Source organism: Anomalospiza imberbis, chromosome 3 (genome assembly GCF_031753505.1).
Source record: "Anomalospiza imberbis isolate Cuckoo-Finch-1a 21T00152 chromosome 3, ASM3175350v1, whole genome shotgun sequence".
Lineage (NCBI taxonomy): Eukaryota > Metazoa > Chordata > Aves > Passeriformes > Viduidae > Anomalospiza > Anomalospiza imberbis.
This window is the reverse complement of record NC_089683.1, coordinates 82,842,136-82,864,640: the sequence shown is the minus strand read 5'-3', so window position 1 is coordinate 82,864,640 and position 22,505 is coordinate 82,842,136. Positions and strand designations below refer to the sequence as shown.

The following is a 22,505-nucleotide window of genomic DNA, read 5'->3' as shown; positions in this document are numbered from 1 at the left end:
AACCAACCAACCAACCAACCAAACCAAACAAACAAACAAAGAAAAAATAAAAAACCAGGAAAACTCAAGCCTAGTACCAACCACAACAAATTTAAAAGAAACAAACGAAAACAACGAGAAGGACCAGCCCGCGGAGAAGACACTGAGCAGAGCAAAGGCCGCCCCCTCTTCCCCCAGCTCTGCCCCTCGGGCGCCGGGGCGGGCGGGCCGTGCTCCGAAATGGCGGCGGCAGCGCCGCCCCCCGCCGGCGGAAGCGGCGTGACGGCAGCGCCGGCCCCGGCAAGATGGCGGCGCCCAGGCTGCTGCGCGGGGGGCTGCAGCGGATCTTCTCCGGGCTCCTGGGGAGCGGCTGGGCCGCGCCGCCGGCCCGAGCCCTCCGCCACGGTGAGTCCTCAGGGGGCTCTGCACGGCCCCGGGCCCCGTTGCCTCGCCGCTGTCCTTCAGAGATGGTTGCGGTCGCTGTAATTTGCCCTCTTCTCCCGCCCCCTCCCAAATGCTGCTTCTTTCAGGCTGCATGAGTCTCATTGTGGCTTCCCGTATCTTTTTTCTTTTGCAGTCGTGGAGGTGACCGAAGGCAACACGACCACAGTAAGTCCCTGCACCACTTTTCCTTGGTAGCTGTCTCTGCCGTGGCTTCTGTCTCCTTCAGCCGTGTGTGTGCCCGTGCCCTACCCCACAACAAGTAAAGGAAAAAAGGGGACGATTTTCTGCTTGAAGGACCTCTCAGGGTGTGAAGGCAGAGCCAAGGCGGGGATTTGCTGCGAGTGCAGGTAAGCAGTGGAGGGTTTGGCTGCTGAAAGAGACAGGATCATCACGCTGTTGCTGGTGACAGCTCCAGTCAGAGCCACTCATGAGCACCAAACCCCTCGCTGCAGCCTGGCTAAAGTTGGAATCCCTGACCAGAGGCATTCAGGATCTAAAACAGTAGAGGCCATTCTTCAGTTCATTTCCTAAACTGGTGCCATTTGGCATTGTCTTGAGTGTGGACAGGCTCTAGGGAGGATTGCCAGTGGCTTTGTCACTTCATCCTGAGCTGGCAGTGCGATGTGGCGTTGCAGGACGTGTCTGTACCGCTTACATGCCACACACATCTCATGCCTTTGATCTGTGTTGGGTTTGTTAACCGCAGCATGTGCCATACTGACTTCAGGTGATATAAGGCTTCCATCTTATAACACACACGGTAAAATAAAAATTTAAGTGAAAGGGGTGTTTTCAAAGGAAGACCTTAAATACTAAAGGAAAACTGCTCCTGAAAATGAAACAGAAGTTCTGAAGTAACTGATAAAGAAGAGCATCTTTTTAGCTACAGTTTAAGGCAGGAAGGAAAAGATTAAAGCTGTAGAATTAGAACTTTGTGTAGTTAGCACCATTTAATATTTTATACATTTATCAAGGGAATTGTCATTTTTTAGAAGCACTGAAATTACTGAAGGGGAAAGGAGATTGCATTATTCTGCTCACATTGCATATGGCAGTAGCACTATATGCCTTGTCTGAAGAGAGACAACATGGATATGATGAGGAGAGTTAAGGAGGAATTTGGGAATAGCTAGAAGAGAGTGCACTTAAATGTTAATCTATAGATACATAAATAATAAGAAGGGGATGGACTATTTTGCTTGCTAATGAAACAGAAAAAACTTGCTTGTTCATGCCTTTGGAACTCTTAAGTATTTTTGCCAGAAATATATTTTGTTGAAAGTTTTGTTGTATTTTTGTTAGCAGACCTTGTCACGTCTGAAACCTGCATGGAGCAGATAACTTACTCTATTTGATATTACATATCTAAAATATATGGCAGTTAGCAAGATGTCATAAGACTGTCAACAAAAAATAAGTTTAAGGTGTGACAGTAGGAATGATGGAAAATATCTATTTCTTGCCTCCAAGTGCCAAATTACTAATCTTTGCCCAGAAACCTGAAGAGCTTGCAAGTGTGACCTGAGGTTGTTTTAACCAAAACAAGTGGGGGGTATGCAGAGCAACAAAACACACTCTGTGGATTGCTGTAGTTTGCATTCATTCAGTTTCAAAGAGGATGTAAATTATATTCTCAAAAGTCCAAAACATGAACTCGGGCTTGAAGTAGAAAAAGTAAGCATTACATTAGCAGAGCCCTTTATGAAAAGAAATCTTCCTGGATATATATCCTGTATAATATCCTAGCATCAGTCTGGAATCCATCAGTGCCCCTAGATGAGAAAAATGTTGTCCAAAAATGGTGTAAATTGACAAACTAAAGTGCTGATATGTTTCTCAATGTATCCATTGGTCACTCCATTTATCCTGCCAATTCTACATCAGTCTTCCTTGAATCCATATTTCCCTGTTCATCTTTCTGTGTCCTTGTTTTCAGTCAGTATTGATGGAAGTATTTGATGTGAACCAGTTAATCCCAGAGAAATACAGATTTCATCAGCATACTGAGAATATAAAGCCCCTACACTCCCTCTTAGGTGTTTAACAGAAAAATAGCAACTGAGTGTATTAACGGTACAGAAGTCCTCAGCAGTTGGAAAATCATTGACACAACTTGTGCACTGAAATTTATCTCAAGAAAAATTAATGTTGATGTAGCATTCTGAATCTTTATTTTGAAGATGGAATTATAGCCATAATACAGTCGTCTGAAGCCAGACTAGCAAGAATCAAGACTAGATACACCGGCTTCCCTGACAATAACTTTACTAATTAATAGAAAATTAGGTACTGGTCTACATCTTATATTCATACTTAAGTATTTGTTTTTGTAAAACTGGCTGTTGTACTTGTGGGGGAAGGAATCTTACTTAAAAATTGACAATTCTGTCTGAGGTACTGAGATGCTTAAACTACAAGTAACTTACCTGTTTCTATTTTATCATCATAAAGGCAGAAATCTGGCATATGAAATAGTTCTGTGAGTTCAGCTGGATGCCAGTTTCCAGTGCACACTTTCAGGAAAGGTCATGCTTTTCTCTTCCCAGGTTTTTAGGCACAGAACCTGATGTTTTCTTAAAAGTAATCTTGCATTCCATCCAGGTTTTCTTTTCAAACTCTAGTGCTTGCGCTCTTTGAGGCAGACAGTTGGTGTTCAGAATCTGCTTTTAATCTTAATTTGACCAGAGGAAACTCCAAAATATCCTGGAGAAAAAAATAGCTCAGTTTTATTGTGTCTTCTGTTCATTTGGGTGCAACTTGAGATAGCTCTTGTTTCCTTCGTAAGTCCTCAAAAAAGAAAAAAAGACAAGTGCACATGTAGATAGACTTTGTATTTCTAACACATCAACAATTAGGAAACAAATTTGTTAAGTTCTTCCTTTACACACCTCGTACATCTCTCTGCATGTTACTTGTGAGAAAATTTGAGTATTAAATGCCACCACTTTATAGTGATGTAGAAAAGATAATTTTATAATCTTGTGAAAAAATTCTTCAGAGAATTAAACTGTATGAAATATCAGTATTATAAAATAAATCTTAAGCCACACAGACATTTCCTAATTATCCTTTCTTAGATTTAAATTTTGCTCAGAGTTTTCCCTGCTGGTGATTTATAATCTGGCAAGCCCCTTTATGTTTTCAGCTATAACATGCATCTGCTATTCTGTGATATTCTCATATACCCAGAAAAAAAGTTATTTTAAAGCTTTTGGCTAAAGGGCCTCTCCACTTTCAAGGCATGGTGTTTTAAAAGAGTACTGCAATAAGTGGAATTCAGGTGACTATGAGAACTGCACACTGATTGTCAACTAGTTTACATTTAGAAAAACATACACAAGAATTTGCCAAAGGGTTTTCTATGCGCTTTGAATTTTTCCTTCTCCCTGTAGTCTGTGGCATAAGCCTACCAAAAAGCTTGTTACATCTCTATAAAAGTGAGTTGAATGATGCAGATACTGTCCCCCTTACATCCTCACAGAACTGGTCAATACAGTACTGTGGACTCGATGAAAAGTATTCCTTGAGTCACAGGTGCAGGTAGAGCTGTAAACTGTGCCTGATCATTACATGCTCTGAATTGTTTCCTAGATTGAAGGGAGAATTATAGAGGATGCTGAAGCACCACCTCCTCCAAACCCCTCTGGCCAGTGTCCCATCTGCCGCTGGAACCTGAAGCATAAGTACGATTATGTGGTAAGTTTAATGAGGGAGTTCCCCCAACCCTTATCACTAGACAAGTATTGTTCTCAGATCAACAAACCCCACAAACTGTCCCTCTTGCGTTTTCCTGGGTGTAGTAAAGATGCTTAACTCCAGCTCTGCTTCTCTTGGGTGCAGCAAGAGCCACCTACACAGTAATTGTCTGCCTTAGCTGATGGTATTCCCGGGAAAAAGGATGAGCTTGTATCAAATAGAAGATTTGGAATTACTCACATGGCCATCTGATCTGGAAAAGGCCATATAGCTCTTCTGTGCCCAGCTGTGTTTCGCCATTGCACTTTGCAGAGAATCAAACTGGAATGTAACATTTAGTCAGTGGATACAGGCCTAGCTCCAGAGAGGCCAGAAGACTTGACTAGGTCAATTACATGACTTCAAGCACTATGATTTCTCATTTGTCACTGTTCACTAAGTTAGTAACTGTTTCATACAGCTTTTAAAACTCTTCATGAGAATGAAGGAGCATACATTTTTACTTACCTTGCAAAAGAAAAAACAGGTTTTATTCAAGCATTTTGTAGGAAATGCTAATGAGAAGTTTATTAACTAATGAGGGGATAACTAACACTAAACCTAAAACATGGGAAGGAAATCGTGTAGTGCTTTAAAACAAAAGCACAGCAGTCACGAACACTTCAGAATAAGAAACATGATATAGCAAATGCAGAATGTAACTTTACAAGAGGTCACTCAGACACAGAGTTTACAAAAGGACTAAATTACCCCCTTGCCTACTCAAAACCCAGCACTGGAATTGGAAAAGAAGAAAAACAGACAGGAACATGCTGATACTAAGATAAGGCAACAGAAAATTCAGAATAAGCTAATGTCAATAGGATTAGAGAGGGGGATACAAATACATTGGAGAAAAAGAAATGTTTGTGAGAAAGTCCATTGTTGAGAGGAGAAGGGGACTGAAAGCCACTTTGGTTGCAAAATGACTGTGCTGTTTGTGTGTAGTCCTAGTGCACACATGTTTTAGTATCTGTATATTGGTGGCAATCTGCAAATGTAAAACAACAGGAAAAAACAAATATGCAAATAACTTAAGCATTGAATTAGGTACAGACCAGCAGTCCTGTATTGCATGTTGCCTCAAGTTCTTGAAGGAATTAGCTAACAAATACATTACTTCACTCACAGGATTTTTTTAAAGCATAAAAAATAATCCTAGGGAATCACCAAATGGTTTGAAAACTGCAAGTGACATACTAAGTAGATAAGAGAGGAAGGAGAATGATGCTGATGATTACCGATTGGTAAATAAAATGTTGCAAATTCCAAATAAAAGGTGTCAGCTAGGAGTAAAAGCAAATAACCTGTTGGATAGGACTAATTAAGACTGATGAATTATGAATAATACGAATGTGGCAATAGTACCAGACAAAATACTTGCAATTACTCCAGACAGGTGAAATAATGTTGCAAATTCCAAATAAAAGGTGTCAGCTAGGAGTAAAAGCAAATAACCTGTTGGATAGGACTAATTAAGACTGATGAATTATGAATAATACGAATATGGCAATAGTACCAGACAAAATACTTGCAATTACTCCAGACAGGTGAAATAACAGATGTGAGGTGTAAATGAAATACGTTTAGTGTCTTTCAAAGCCTGTGTTGCAGAAATGGAGGCATTTAGAATCTAATGTTGTCAGTGATTCTTACTCAGGCTGGGTGCAATATTAAACAGTGAAATAAATTGGGGGAAGGGGAGTATTTAGTGTTTCCTGTCTTGGTTTCTCAATAACATGAGAAACCTGGATATACAATGAGTTTGCAGCTCATAATAAATTAGGTTAAATGACAAATACCATTAAGCTGTGTAAAGTACTATGAAACTGGATCATGTCTGTTTTGTGTTGCCCGTGTTCGAATCCAGAGATTCCTTGCAGTTCTTTTTCATGGTTGCTGAATTGTGTAGTGATCAAAACCAACTTGTTACTTACTCTGGAAAATACTTCAAGCTTCGTATCATTTTACGTGACTTTTAAATGCAAGAAGTAAACAGCATCACTAAACTCAGTAATTCTAGAGATTTACAGAAAGCATTCCATGAGTCACATATTAACAGCCCTTGAGAAACTATAATCTGATGTTCAGGGATGAAATAAGTTATGGCAGTGGATTACATCTTGGAAATTTATATGTAGACTTACATAGATTCAGTTCCTGCTGCCATGTGTGGTAGAAGACTCCACTGACTATCTGGAGAGATAATGCCATGAAGAACCAAAGAAGTTTCAGACAATATGATCCTGTAGAGTTTGAGTTCCAGGATTAGAAATTGGTCACAACAGATAGTGTGCAACATAGATTTTTACATGTGTTTGTAGGGTGAACTAAGTTATAAGTTTTCTTCCACACTTCACTTTGATTCTTAGATCCTGATTTATACTGTGCATTAAGGAGACAAGAGAAAACTAAATGTGAAGAGAGATTCTGTAGCTGGTCTTGATAATCATTGCTAAGATGATTGCTAAGAAATTGTGGTGCTGAGAGACAGTCTACGAATGTGTCCATCTCAGCTGTCACATAGATTTTGAATGCATGTGCATCTAGTGTGTATATATTTATACACCTCATATTTAGAAGCATCCCTCTGTGGGGCTGATTAGAACTAGGAGAAATCTGAGTTCTGGAGTAGACCATTTCTCTACTTGTCCCTTATGTTTTTGAATGCTTTGTACTAGTCACATATTTTCAGGATTTTCAAATGTTAAAATCTCCCTTTTCTGTACTAAAGTAAATAAAAAGGTGAATAAAAATCTCCCTTTTCTGCACTAAAGTACTCTCTGCTGTTTTATTCTCTGCAGCAGCTGTCACGAGCAGCAGAATCTTGAGATGCTGAAGTAGAGAAGTGCAGGCATTTAACTCTGTGAGCAATTAAACAGTGGGACATTTTTCTCAGTGATGGTTAATTGTCCTAATTGTCTGTAAATTGAGAGCAGCTATTTTTATTAAAGATATAGCCTAGTTCATACAGCATAACCCAAAAGATGAGCTTGGTGAGAGATTGGAATAAATGGTGGTTCCTTTGAGATTGATAAGCTGAGATCAGTCAGTTGCACAGAAAGGAAAGTGTGAGCTTTTTTGCTTGGGACGCTTGTAATTGGACTGAATGAGGCACTATGAAAAGGGAAGTGTTGAATTAGCCCCTGAGGGAGTTGAGTAATATGACCTCACAGGACTTTCCTTTTGTCATGTGCAACTAGCACAGTCTAAAGTAGTGGCATAATGAGTTACTCTGGCTGTCAGAGAACTGGGGGACCAGTGTCTCCAAAGTCATTAATCAATTGAACAGGCATTGTGAGCACTAGCAGGTCATGATTCCAACCTGCCTCAGCTGTAGTGTAGAGGGCTGCAGTTGTCTTTCCCAGTTCAATCCTGATCCTCTGCTGTGGCTCAAGATAACAGAGCTTAGTATATAAATTCCCACCATTTGTGGTCTGCATGTGGTCTGTCCAGTGAAACTGAGATCTCAGTTGATTTTTTTTCATATCCATTGGAGATAAAAAAATTATTTTGGTCATTGTATGGAGGCAACTGGATTGAAATCTGCAATTCTTTTACAAAATGCGTGGAGAGTGGTGTACAACTCCCAGGAGTAAGGGAGAAAGGAAAAACTAGATTCTTGTATAACTGGAAATAATGACTGGCAGACTTGTCTGATACAGCCCAGTAGTAATTTGGCTGCACAGATAGAACTGTTCTTGTGGTAAATGAAAGTTTTAATGAATCATGTGTCAGTCAAGGATCCAGCTTTTCAAAGTGTCTGCAGACATTAAAATGCAGGTGCCTGTGCATTTTGGTTACCATCTATTCACAAGAATCTGCAGTATATAGTGCTCCATCTAGCAAGTTTGTCCAGCCCTTTTAGAAGTGGAGGCTAAGCTTGTTTTTCATTTCCTCCCCTTATCCACTTCAAACATCATTAGTTTGAGAAGGCAGTAAATATGTCATCTTGCTTTGGCAACAGTTAGGGGAAACCAAACTGCAAGCTTTGCCTATTAGCCCTAGATTAATTCAGTCCAAGTTGTTTTCATCAAATGCTGCAGATTACAGGGGTGGGAATCTGGGTCCAGCCTCATGGGAGCTGTCCAGTGATTAAAGCAAATCAGTGGTTACAGGCTTGGCTGTCCGCTAGCACAAAATGTGAATTTCATGGAACATGACGGCACCATGAGAACTTGCCAGACATATTTTTTAATTTGACCGCTCCATGTACTTGTTCACTTCCCTCCACAGCTGCCCCATGAAGTTGGCTGTACCTGTCTGATTTGTCCCAGTGGTAAGATACATCTGTGTGAATACTCTGGGAGAGGCACCTGGCCTGTTAACTGTGGGGAATCTTCAGAAATGGAAAATCCTTTGGTCAAGTGTGCAGCATTTTAAGCCAAGCAGTGTGACTGTGATTTGGAGCTGTAGCAGCTGGGACATGACTGATGATTTCAGTCAAGAAATGACTGCCACACCAGGGTGTTGGTCAGTTGGTGACACTGTTGGTCAGAGATGATAACAGAGAACAGATTCTTTTAATTTTTTTTTCCCCATGGGGGAAAAAAAAATATTATCGCCATTTGCTTCCCACCACCCCCCTTTGCATGGAAACACTTGATAACAGGCCTGTGATTCCATGAGGTGTGGTGGTAATATGAGACATCTCTTGGACCACACACACACCCTTCACAAAAGTGTGTGGCTTACTTAGGCTTTCATGGCTGCAAAGACTGAAACTGTCTCCAATTTGCCATCAGCTCTCTTCTTCCTCTTCTCCACAGAGTAATGCAACAGGCTAGTAGCAAAGTCTTGTAAGTTTTTATCTTTCTAGGCACTTGAAGCTGAACAATCCTTTTTCACTTGGGAGAAGTGTTAGTGTTATGTGCTAAATGGCGATTGAGCTGTTGGTGATTTGAAGATGCAGACAGCTAAAGAGGAAAAAGGAGGATGGAGTCCTGCTCTGTTTTTCTGAATCCAATCTAGCGTATTTCAGGACCGGTCAAAAGTCAATGCCTTTGGACCTCCATCCAGTTGGCCTCCATCCAGTTCCTACTAGTGCAGCTGGCACCATCTGGTGCCCTGGTTACTGTTCTCGTTGGCAGGGCCATGTTTTAGCTGGGCTGAGGGATACTCTGCTTCCCTTTAATCACGGTTGGCCTCCCAGGAGCCTGCAGTTAGTTGCTCAGCTAGGCTTTTCTTGTTCTTTGGATACAGCATCATTCTGTAGGGTGCCTGATAAGTAATTTTGTATCAGTGAGATAGTATAGTCAGTGTCTAAATGTCAGTGGGCCTACATGACATGCCATGTTTTCAAAGGAGCTGGATCTGAAAATCAGTCTGAACGTGTTCACTGTAGACAAGTGGATGCAGAAAGAAAGCCAGTTCTGGGAGGAGGGAAACTGCGTGTCATGATGATATTAGTGAGGTCGGTATTGATTGGGGGTGGGGGGGGGGTGGGAAGGACAAAAACAAACCACAAAACACCCAAACAAATAAAAACCCTCAACATTTTGTCTATAATGCTTGTAACCAGCATTTTGTCCCAGGTGACTGGAATCCATTTTTAAAAAGGGTAGAAAGGAGGAACTTAAGAACTACTGACTTATCAGCCTCACCTCTGTGCCTAGGAAGATCACAGAACATCCCCCTAGAAGCTGTGCTAAGATACATGGACGACAGGAAGATTTCATACAGCCAACAAGGCTTCACCAAGGGCAAGTCCTGCTTAATGAACCCAGTGGCCTTCGGTGATGGAGTGACTCCCATCAGTGAACAAGGAAAGGGCTTCAGATGTAATTTATGTGGACTTCTCTAAAGCCTTTGACATGGGCTTCACAGTATCTTTCTAAATTGGGAGGAGATAGACTCAATGGCTGGACTGTTAGTTGCATAAGGAGTTGGTTGGATAGTCACATCCAGAGAGTAGTGGTCAACTGCTCAGAGTCTGATAGACGTCAGTGACAAGTGGTGTACCTCAGGGGTCCTTACTGGGACCAGTTCTATTTAGTACCTTCATTAATGACATAGACAAAGGGATTGAGTGCACCTTCGTCAGGTTTGCAGATGTCACAACTGAGAGGTGGGATGCAATCCAGAGGAACCTGGACAAGTTCAAGAAGTGGGCCTGTGGGAATTCATGCAGTTTAACAAGAACATGTGCAGAGTGCTGCACCTGGGTCAGTGCAGCCCCTGGTATCAAGACAGGCTGGGAATGAACAGATGGAGAGCAGCCCTGGGAAGGACTTGAGGATGCTGGTGGATGAGAGGCTGGACATGACCCAGCAATGTACACTCACAGGCTAGAAACCCAATTCTATCCTGAGCTGCATCAAACAAAGAGTACCCAGCAGGGCAAGGGAGGGGATGAACTCAATGATCTTTAAGGGCTCTTCCAACCCAAACTATTCTACGATTCTATGACAGCATCTGTCAGAATCCATCATTACCAGAAAGGCATCCTAAATTCCAGCAGCCTCCTTGACAGCTGAGCTGGTCTTGTGCAGTGGGGGTGGGTGAATAATTTCTAGCTAGCTAGATTTCTGAATACTCACTTTATATTACTCGGGATTATTTGCTTTCGCAAGGCCAGTAAATGAAGGTAAGAATGCTCCAGGGAGCTCTTTGTCGAACAGCAAGGGCGGGGGGTAGGAGCAGGTCTGTGAATCTGTGAACTGGCAGTCAGGATCACCCAACATGAAAAGCAACAAGTACTCTTTGTTCTTGCTAGTTGCCCTGGCCGAGGGGTGCAAAATTCTGCCATGCCTCGTTTGAACTCGCTTTGTCCGGACACTCGCTGGCTGGTCCCCTCCGCCTGCAGGCAGCCTCTGCATGGTCCTGCTGCCTCTACTAGGAACATATTTAGAACACCCATGAAGAAGTAAGCTCTCAACCAGCAACAAGTCTGTTGAAGGGGAAAAAACAAGTGGGAAGTCTCTGGAGGCCATTTGGGCCAACTTATGTTGATGTCGGGATGTCAGGAATGCCTGCTTATATTGGTCTGAGGGGTATCTTTGCACTGGTGTCGTGTGTGGAAATGGAGAGCATGGATCTGAATCCTGGGCTGTTGTACTGTGTATAGTTAATGGGACACTTGTGCAACAGCTGTTGCTGATGTCTTTAAAAATTTGTCATTCCAGCCCTGTGATACTATCTGATCCTAGAGATCCCTTTAATTTTGTTTTTATTAAAAAGGCTGCTTTACATTTCTAGGGTTTTTAATTGTAAAGGTCAACAGCAGTGTAGTCTAAATGGTTCTTGAATCACAGACAAGCCCTCAGCATGCTTCAAGTGCTCCTTTCATCCACCATGACTGTCACAGCCCCACCTAATGCACACACAGTTGAAGGACTGAGTGCAGCAATTTATTCTATTAGTCCTTATTCATCAGCACATAAAGCTTCCTCATGCAACAGCTTGGACCATTTCCCTGCTCTCCACCCCTCCAGAGAGACCTGAGGGAAGCTCCACCATGGGAAACTAGATAAAAGTTTGAGGAGTAGATAGCAGAAAACAGTCCTGCTCTGAGGGAGCAAGGAGGGAGTCAGAGGTGATCTAACATATCTGTGAACTTTAGGACAGCAGCTGTGATGTCATTTCAAGTTGTGTAAACAATATCCATCTGTAGGTCTTGTGCAACTCTGAGTACCTAGGACACATTATCTTAGCAAGAGTCTTGGAGCAAGTAGTGAAACAGTGAAGGAGCAGGGATTGCAGCTGATGTCATGTGTTTACACTAGTGAAGTCAGGGGAAGACTCAAACCATCTGAGTGACCTTACTAAGCTAAACTGGCAGGCAGTGACAGCAAGCAAAAGCCACTTGTTGCCAAGCTGCAGACAAAATGCGCAGGGAGGAATCTTTGTTTGTTTCACATTGTTTTGGGTTCTGTACACAACACAAGGCTCAGCACAACACCTGCAGTCACAGCAGTGGAGGTAGCTGGGGCACTGATGGTTTTGCCCTTCTCTCTCCCTCAGGATGTCTTGCTGCTGAGTCAGTTTATCCGTTCAGACGGAGGGATGCTGCCACGAAGGGTCACAGGCCTCTGCTTGGAGGAGCACAAGAAGGTTGCTGTCTGTGTGCAGATGGCTCACCGTGCAGGTACATAACTCTGCCAGAGATCACCCCTGACTGTAAGGTGCCTACTGAACCCCTTGAGAGGGGTCTCCTGCCCAGTTGGTATAGATCAGTGAGATGTCATTGTTCAGTCACCCAGCAAACTCGTTACGGTCCAAGTGCTGGGACAGTTCTGCTTTCTCTGTCCTGACTCCTGCCTTGACAGCAGACATTTATTGCTGTAGATGAGACAAGTGTTGCAGAAAGATCTAGGAAGTGGCCCAGTCTCCAGTAACTAATGATTAAACACCTGCTTCTGAAATTACATGATTCACCTAAGCTTGACCTACCCCATCAGTAACATACAACTCTGCCATCTGCCATGTGATGACTTTTTTACTTTTCCCTGGGAGTGGGACCCAGGTTGACACAGTCAAGAGTATTGTGCTGATCTTTATGCCTGGTACCTGAGTTGTATCCAAGTTAACTGGACTGAGAATTTTAACAGTCAGATTTTCCATACTGGAGATGGAATCTGATTGGACACCAGTGCCCTGTGTCCTTTGTAAAAGCCTCTGTGATGAGCCCAAGTGACAGTGTCGTTGGTGTACATTTCCTCCTTATACCCAGCACAACTTCCCAGCTTCTCTGGCTAGGGTGTAGGTTCAGCAGTGACCGAAGATAAAATACCCTTTCTAATGTACTTGAGCTTTTGCTGTGCTGTTGCCTGGCTTATGAGGTGTAATGAGGTGACTTCTGAATGCAATAGAAGCAAAGAGACACCGCAAAATATTCTCACATATTTTTCTGTTTCAGGTTTGTTGCCAAACCACAGGCCTCCACTTCCTGAAGGGCACGTTCCCAAGAAACCCAAGCTGAACAGGTGAATAGTCTTGTCTTTCCACATTTCTCTTATTCAGGAATAAATTGGAAGGGAAAAGCAGTTCCTTACAACTGGGTGAGAAGTTCCTCAGGCAGCAGGGTTCATAAAGAGTACTCAGCATTTTGGAGAAGATCTGTCACGATATTCTCTTGGCAGTCCTATTTTAAGGACAAGTCGTATCTCATATAAACCATTTATTCACACAAGATTAAAACTGCCACACATGTTGGAGTCTGCCGGCCCTTCCTCAGCTGTGCTCACCTCCTCATCACTAACAATCAGTAAGGCAGTCACAGGAGGATGCGACAGATGGAGTCACAGCACCACAGAGTAGCTGAGGTTGGAAGAAGCCTCTGAAGATTGTCTAGTCCAAGCTCCCTGCTTTAGCCAAGCCACTTAGAGCAGCTTACTCAGAACTCTGTCCAGACAGGTTTTGACTATATCCTAGGATAGACCTTCCCCAGATTCTTCTGAAGCAGCTTGTTCCAGAGAACCAGCCTCATCCAAGACAGTGTTTCTTACATTCAGACAGAATTTCTTTTTTAATTTGTGCTCATTGCCTCTTGTCCTGTCACTGAGCACCAGTGACTGGGGAGAGCCCAACCTCTCTTCTTTACACCCTCCCTACAGGTACTTAGGAACATTGGTAAGACCTCACTGAACCTTCTTTTCTCCAGGCTGAGCAGTCCCTTCTCTCTTAGCTGTTTTAGCCCCCAACAGCAGGAGGGTGCCCAGGCAGTGATACCAGCAGTGAGGAGGGTGGGCTGAGCAGCCAGCAGGGGCCCATCGCAGGCCCATTACCTTCCGCCCCATCCCAGTTTCCTCCAGTCAGTAATTCGCCCTCTGCCTGCTCTTCCTCCTCCCCAACCAGAATGGCCCCTGGCCTTTGGTGGGCAAAGGGAAAGCCTGCAGCCGCCTTCTGCTCTGTGTTGGGCGCTTGGAGGTGCTAATCCCCTGTTTATAACCTCACACTTTGTTTCCATGGGGATGTCAGAGCAGTGTACGAACCTCGCATTAGCAAACCGTGGGGTTACCGGAGGCCATGGGGCTGTCGCTGGGAGAGCTTAGACTGCAAGGCTGAGGATAGCTGGAGACTCCTGCATTTCAGGTCTGGCTCTACAGTGGAGATTTGAGAGAGGCTTCTGGAAATGCTGGCAGGCTGCATAATAGATATCAGTGAGGGTCAGATTAGAGGACTCTACGTTTGATGTAGCCCTGTAGCCATCAGATACTTCAACTGTAATACCTTTTTCCTTGTGTCTTACAAGTCTTGAGGATTCTTTTGTACCTGTGTCTTATCTGGCAGCTGTGGGGTGGAGCATATTATCTTGTTAGCATTCACATTGCAACCCTGAGTAGCAGGTTGAGACTGGAAATGGTGTATGCAGTATCTTGCTGGAATCACACCAGGACTCCAGATCTAATGCCCTGACTCTTACAAATTGTTCTATACACCTTTAGTAAGAGCAAAGAATGAATACCTCCGGATAAATTCTGCATGCAAGTAGGTGTGCTACTCCTCTAAATTAATTAAGTTGGAGATTACTGCATCGCTAGCCGCTCCCTACACTACGCTTGTTTTTCTCTTCCCAAAGAGGAAATGTAGCAGGCCCAGTGGAAGCAGTCTAGAAAAAGAGAGCAGAGCTGTTTGCTGATGATCTGCAGTAGCATTGAAGTAGGCAGACTTTGGGGTCTGAGTGGAGACAAGAGAATAAGATCAAGAAATGGGATTGAAAGTTTTGGTGGTGGGGCTGACACTATCCAAAGAGCTAGGATAAAGTGCAAGAGTACTTCAGGAGTGTTCTCCTGGTCCCTCATGATACTGTCTTATCAGCCTGTTGGAAGGGGAGAGCTCTGTGTGTTGGAGCCTTGGAAAATCTTGGCCATTTTGTAAGAATTTTGACCATGTGACCCCCCCACCTGTACTTCCCTCGTTGCTCTCTGGAGCAGTAGCTGGCATGGCATAAGGCAGGAGTTACAAATTGCTTCCTTCCTTTAGCCTGAAGTGCACCCACATGCTGAATGACTGAAGTCATTTAGCTGGTACTTATTTTGGGAATGAAGCCAGAGCTCTTATCAGAAGTTTCCCACATAAATGACTTGTCCAAGCTTACCTTGTCTTTGCCTCTGTACTTGTTCCCAAAGCTTCCTGTAAGTCTGCAGTAACTTGGGAAGCACTCAGTCTGTGGTGCTGCCAAATGCAAGTGAACTGACAGGGGAGAAAAAGGGCTTGAACTTTGGAGTCAAACAAGATACCTTGTTGGGTGCCATCAGAACATGTCTGCATCATCCTTTAGACATGTAATATCAGGGCTATTCACCTGACTTAGCTTGTTCCTTCATTGTGTTTGTCTACTGGATTTTTAACTGCCAGTTCAAGAAGAAATAAACAGGATCTAAAGAGAGCCTATTATAGCAGGCAGTGCATTACACAGTTAAGTGATGTATTTTCCAAATCTTTGAGCTTCATCTCTTTTTGAGATCACTGTATTGGCTGTTCTGGCCATCTTCACCACTCTGCTTAGGTGAGAGGTAGCAGTGCCTTTCTGCACTTATGCTATGGCCCTGGGAATGTCAACAGGGAGAAACTGAGATGCCTCATAATATGTTTGGGTCCCTTGTTAAAGCTTTTCTAAGACAGAAACACAGATAGTGTAAGCAATCTGTTGTCTATCTCTATACTCTGAATGGAGAAAGTTTTCACTTTTGTAAAGGAGGGGCTTCTGAGAAGTACTGTTTGCTCTAGATGTTACCTCACACACTTCTGTGGGAATTTGTAGTGTCTGGGAACTGCCTGCCATCTTACACTGAGGTGAAGAATGTTTTGCTCGTGGTAGAGCTCTTGACATACTACACCATCAGCTGCTAGAATGACAGGACTAAAGCCTAAGATAGCCTTAGGGACTGATTCCACTCACACTACCTGAGACTGAAGGAGATTCATCACTTCAGTGTCAATTGGGACTCAGAGCCCAGTGCCTCTGCCATGATACAGACCTGAGCATTGAATTACTGCATGTAGACTCGGAGCAGCAACTCTGGCCTGGCTGAAGGCTGAAGGCAGATTACTTCATTTGGATGAGCAATCCCTTTCATTTTTTTTCCTGTCGTGCAAAGTTCTGGTCGGTGCTCCCTGTGGCCAGGCTTCTTCCAAGGCTGTGTCAGTATTTTTGAGTGCAGCTTCATTTGTTGCCAAAAGAGGGATAAATGAGCCTGATGAAAAACTGATGTGTCCCTTAGACAATGTACAGGCCAGCTACACAGGAGGAACTCTACAGCTCCTGGGCAAATGTACTAAGGAAGTATATAAAGAGCTGAGGAGCTGCATTAATGTATACTTTTGAAAGTACTAAAAAAAAGCTGTTCCTCAGCTATATTTTTATTGCAGTTGTGGCTGTCTTGGCCAGAATGTTTGGCCCATGTCACTGTCACCCTGATTAAAGTGAGCCTGCTTCAAATCCAAAGAGTCTGGCATGCACTGGCTATCACCTAGCTGGGATTAAAAGGTATCATGCCACCATATGGAACTATCAGCAAACTGCCTTGTTTTAACAAGGGTCAGGGGTGCTGACATGCCATTGATTTAGTGTTGTGAAGTGTGGATTTATCATGCAAAACCCCTCTGCCTCTCAGAAGAGGTGCTCTTCTGTGGCTTATTCAATGGTGTTTTCCAAAAAGCAGAATTCCTTTTCTGTTTTCTGAACTGGTTGTTCTATCTCAATTGTACAAACTTTGGACATTCCCTTCTACATGTCCCAGATTTCTCTGCAAAGAGATAAGGATTTCCCTGCTTTGCACTGGGTCATTTGGCAGCTGGCCTTCCTCTACCCACTCCATCTCCTTATCCTGTTTCCACTACTGGAATTCAAGAAGAGCAGAATGCTTTGAGAATATCTGACAGGCAAATCCTGCCTTGTATTTGGTTATACAGCTGTCTAGCATAGTATGGAACATTCATCCATGCTGTAATGTAACACAGAGGAGAAGATTGGGAACTGCAGAAGAAGGCGTAAGATGAAAGTGAAATGCTAAGCTCTGTGGTCAGCTAAGTTGAGGGTGGTAGGAGATATATAAGAACACCTTGTGGTCAGAATTCAACTGGGGAGCATTCCAAATCTCCCTCTTTGATCCCCTGCAGTTGAGACACTGTCCAGGTGAGACTTGCTATGATATTTCTCATTTCTTAGAATTCAGTTCTTTGCCTTTTTGCTTTCTGCCTGATTTGTTTTTGACAGTGATAGCTCATGAATGTTACCACTTAACTGCTTTACTAGCTATGGTTCTTTTGAAGAAATGGTCATGGGAGTAACCTACATCATCCATGAACTCTTGAGTCTCATGTCCTCACCTACTCTAACGTATCATTTGTCTGCAGAAGTTGGACATTGAAAACAAATGAAGATTACCCTGTCAATGCAGAATTACTCCCTACAGTTCATTTTCCTCATGTTTGGCCCAGTCTGGGGCTTTCACTCTTTCCAGGGGATCATTCCACAAGCAAATTTGTCATGCAGCCAAGGATTGTTCCCTCATCCTCAGCCTGTATTCTCCCTTTCAAAAGTTCCTGCTGTTATTTCTGCATTTGTTCATGCTCCAGCCTGGCATGTTTCACTTAAGTGCTGCAGCAACAAAATATTTTCACTAGCATGCGAGGCTGAGGAAGTTCTAAGGGATTTCACCAGCATTGTGTAGGGTGACAGACTGTTCCCATACTCCAGAGTCATGTGTGTGCAAGCCACCACACACCAGAACCATTTGGGAAACAGTTAAGCTCAGCTGTAGGTCAAACATCTTCCTTTCAGTAATGGAAACCTGAATAGGTCAGCAGTTTTCTTTTCAGCATGGAAGTTTTTGCATGGAAAATGTCGACTAATAGTCTATCTAGAACAGTCTCTGAATTCAAGCCAGCATCTAGATGCTCTTTTAATATGAATATAGCACTCATGTTCTTCTGGCAGGTCCAAAGTATTGATTAAAACACAACACTGTGAAGTTGTTCCCTATCCAAAAGGACTAGGGGATATCACAGGTTCTCTGACTGGGGTCTGTCAGCAAGAGGTGCTGTAAGATTATGGAGTACTTGATTTTGAGTTCTCAGCTGCCACTCCATTTCCAGCTTCTTACTGGAAGAGCATAACTTGGCACAGATAATATCCAAGTCAATCCCACCTCCATCACCTGAACTGGAATTGTTCTGTGTTAAGCAAGAAGGAGGCTCCCTACAAATTCCTCAAGAATTACAAAGTTCTCAGGCTCTGTGGACACCTCTAGTCCCTGGGAGCAGAATCTGGTTTCCCTACTATCAGCATTTCGCTCCAGCAGCATGTGGTTCCTCTCATCTGCATGGGAACTGTGTTGTGCATAGCATGTGTATTCAAAAGCAAAGAGCCAGAGGGGCTGCAGGTGAGCAAAGCCAAGAGGTGTCATGGGAAGGGATGTGGCAGGGAGGAGGCAGTCTCGCCAGCACTTTGATCGAGTGCTTCCTGCAGTCTGTAGCCCTCTGCCTTCTGCTCTTAATCCAAACAAAAGCCATATTGAAAAAATTCAGTGAGGGTTCAGAAGTTCAGACTTGAACTGTACCAACATGGCCTTTCCTTGAGCTGTATATGTGGTTTTCCCATTTCCCTTATCCTGCACATGAAAGCCTTGTGCCTACTCCTAGGTCTCCAAGTGGGAGGGCCTGCCCACTGAATAGAATCCATGAAAACAGACTTCCACATGCTACAGAGATTTTAGGCTATTAAAATGATTACAGGTCAATTAACCACCGTTGCTTCCATCCTGATTGTATCTTGCTATTTCCCATCAGGGAAATCCCACCAGGGTTCCTATCACTTTTTTATTTTTGCATAAATTACTCATTTGTGCACTTGGAGTCTAGGAATTCTTGTTCTTGCTCAGGACCCTACCATAGTCAAGGGGGCAAGCAGAGCCCTGAGGTGAGTCACAATTCCCAAGACTGGCAGTTATGTCCCCATTTGCCTAGAGTGGGAGCTCTGCACACTGAAGTGACAGATTAGGACACTGTGGACCAGCCGTATTTGGCATCCACCTGAAGAGTCTGTCTTGACAACCTTCAGCTACTTGAGAAAATTCAAACACTCTGCCAGTGTGTGTTTGTAGGTGATGATAAAAACTCCCCAAGATAAACTTTATTTGATACAATGAAAAGTAGGGGCACTTGGTGAGAAAAGGGTGTAGCCTACCTTACATGGATGGCAGAGTTTGCAGGAAAGTCCTGTGTGCTGAGCTTTGAAGCTCTCCTCTGTGAGTTTTGTGGATTGTTTTTACTCACAGAAAAAAAAAACCCAAATCTGTGAAATCAGTAGGAAATGGAGTTAGTGAAAGAGGAAGAAGGAAATTTGTAGACTGACTGCTCCCAGGCATCAGGCTTTTGCACTGCTGAATCAAGGTGAAAAAAAAAAAAAAAAAAAAAAAAAAAAAAAAAAAAAAAAGAGGCAGCAAACAAAATAGGACAAGTTTGAGTTTGGGACAAAGCAAGTATTAAAAGCCCTAAAAGCAAATGTGCTCCAGGAAGGGAAAGCGTCCAAATGTCTGTTTCAGCTAACAATGAAAAGCCCCAGCCTGCAGTCCCCAAAGGAAGCCAAAAGCCTGGACCAGAGGGCTGGATTAGACCTGCTCAAAAGAGAAATAACAAAAGCTTTAAAACCAGGCCATTACTAAATCCTCCTTCCTATGCAGAATTGGGGTGTGCACTTCCAGCCCCCACACAGAAACAGAGGGATTTCTTAAAAAGCCACTGTCTGTCTAAAGCTGCATACAACATTGATGTGTATCTCACATTCACACATTCACTACTCTCCCAGTGAAATCATTTATTATCACAGGAGCACTTTCCCGTAATCATGTGGACACGTGACCAGAATTGCACTTGGCACATTCATGCATTAAAACAATTTGGGATTTTTTCCCTCCTTTTCTGTAAGTGTAGTCTTGCAATACCAAAATTTGTGCTACAGCACCCCCCTTGCAGCAAGGGGAATATGAAAAGGAGGACCTAGCCCAGGTGCTCATCTAATTCCTCTACAGCTTCTCCCAGAGGAGCTGCCTTGCCATGGTCCTTTGCCAGATTCCAAACTGGGGACCTGCATTTGGTCTCTCTGAACTCCCCTTGCATGTGAAATTAGATACAGGAAGGTCTCTCCTACTTCCTGTCCCGAGGCTCTTATGTAAGGGATTCCACTAATGCACTAGCATAGCATTACAGGTCAGAAGGGATGAGTTTAATGCACATATAGGAAAACAAGTGGCTGGATCTTGCTATGTGTCGTCACCCAGACCCCTCCTGCTGGTGCTTCTAGGTGTTTTAACTGTCATAATCTCCTCAAAGCAAAGTATTTTGAAAGTGGCTTGATTTCAGAGGCAGAAAGCTCCACATGTGATTCATTTTTCAGTTTGTGCTGTTAGGGAGTACTGAGGAAGAAAAGTGCTAAATGGGCTGCTGTTTTGCAGTCTGTAGCTGCCTGGTATAGCAGGCTTTCTTTGTAGTTCTCAGGAATGTGCCAAATGCCTTCAAACAAATGTCTCTGTCCAAAGTTCTTCATATCTCAAATTTGCACGATGTAAATAAAAGGTAACAAAGCTTTTTGTGGGGAGGATGAGTGATTGAGGTTACATTAAGACCACGGGATTACTCAGCAGAGGTGTGCAAACATCGCTGGACAAAGTTTATCAGTCTGTTCCAATTTCTAATTTGTTGGGGCATTGTTTGTGCAGATTATGCTAAGGTTTTACTTTGGATCTTTATTGTCTGAAAAGACTGCTCTTTCTCTAAGGACCTCTATTCCCCTCTCTACTGGTAGCAAAAGATTTAAAGCCTAACAAAACTCCAGGCCACCCAGCCACAGGGTAAGATTTCCAGTAACTGATTCTGGATCTGAAATCCCCTGCGTGTTTGCAAAGCCAAGTCCAAAACTTCAAATGGTAAAAAGCAGAGGATATTTGCCAGACTCTGCTCTTCACAGAGATTTGTAGTTGTAATGATAATTCCATTTTAATACCTCTTACACTGTAGGTGCTGACTTCCTGCACTAGCAACCTCTAATAGTATTGTACAGAAAACACTAGAGCAAATATGGAGGTTTAAAAATACAAGACTAGGCCAGAAACCCATTGCATGCAGAAGTAATAACTAATTATCCTCCCAAAGTAAATTTATTCGTATTTAGAAGCTTTCTCACAGAATTTAGCCTTTGTAATTAGTTTACCTTATTGAGACCAGCTGTTGAAATAACACTTCCCCTAGAGGCTGGATGCAGTCAGTCTTGGACTTAGTTGCGATGAAGGGATTTGGCACTCCAGTTTAGCTGCAGGTGGACAACTTGCCAGCAGCCTGGAGACTACACCTGATTTGTTTTGTGAAACTGGAAGTCAAGCAGGTGCCAGTTGGTTCAGTAGAGAGATGGGTTTAGAAATTCCAAAACAAACAAAAATTCCTTTCCGTTGATCCCTTCTGAATTGAGGGAGCTCTGCTCATGGTTATTCCTTTTATAAAGAGGCATGTTAGGGAAGCAAAGGCTATAGTGCTCTGGTTCTACTTCAGCTGGAACATTTTCTCAATGATCAGTCTCAAACTGAAATGTGTTTGTGTTGTTTTGACAGGTACCTGACCCGCTGGTCCATCAGATCTGCAAAGCCCATTTGGAAGAGGGGCCCTAAGTGGTGCAAAAAGCCCTTTCCAGTTGGACACCCTTTGCTGAAGGATAATATCAAATATACACAAAAGCCTCTCTGTTTAAACCACTAGTGGCCAGAACTAGCATAGTCAGTAAGCACATGTTGTCCACTGTTCTGCTGGGTTTTTTTTCAAGTTTGTCAATATCTCCAATTTTCTTACTCCAAAATTGTCTTTAGTACTCTATATTGTGTCCAGCTGTGATCTTTTCCTCTAGGAGAATACAAGAGCCATCAAAGCAAAGTTCAGTGTGCAGGATGATTTGATGAAAGCAAGGGTCAAAGACTTCTACCTCAAAGCCAGAAAGGCTCTGTAGGCTTTTGCTTCTTTATGTTCCACAAATGGGTTTGGAAAAGGATGTTTACTTCTCTTCCCAGCAGTGGGGTGTTTCCCCATTAATGTGTGTTTCAACTCAGATTTGCCTCATTTGGGCTTTTGTAGCTGTGACACAGATGGAAGAAAAATTTCTCTGCAGCACTGTATTTTCTCAGCAGTAACAGAAATTATTACTGACTACTGAAATTATTTTTTTTATTATTATCATCTGTACTATCCATAATTTTCAGCAGAACACCTGTGGCAGCGGCAAACAGGTGTGTGTCTTACATGTCCCCTTAAGAATGCCTGGCTTGTGCTTCACTCCTGAATCTGGCAAATACACAGTGTTGACATCCTTGATGACTGCCTGTTCTTTTTTCCCCTGGCAAATAAATTTTTCATAAATCTTC

General features: G+C 43.1%; 1 protein-coding gene across 1 annotated transcript; it reads left to right on the top strand.

The window, feature by feature from the left end:
* The first annotated feature begins 230 nt into the window (after nucleotides 1-230).
* Nucleotides 231-22,505, top strand: MRPS18A (mitochondrial ribosomal protein S18A). Its single transcript, XM_068185430.1, has 6 exons — nucleotides 231-384; nucleotides 557-588; nucleotides 4,015-4,119; nucleotides 12,121-12,244; nucleotides 13,016-13,082; nucleotides 21,705-22,505. The coding sequence occupies exons 1-6, from the start codon at nucleotides 285-287 to the stop codon at nucleotides 21,847-21,849; spliced, it is 573 nt and encodes a 190-aa protein (XP_068041531.1). The 5' UTR covers nucleotides 231-284; the 3' UTR covers nucleotides 21,850-22,505.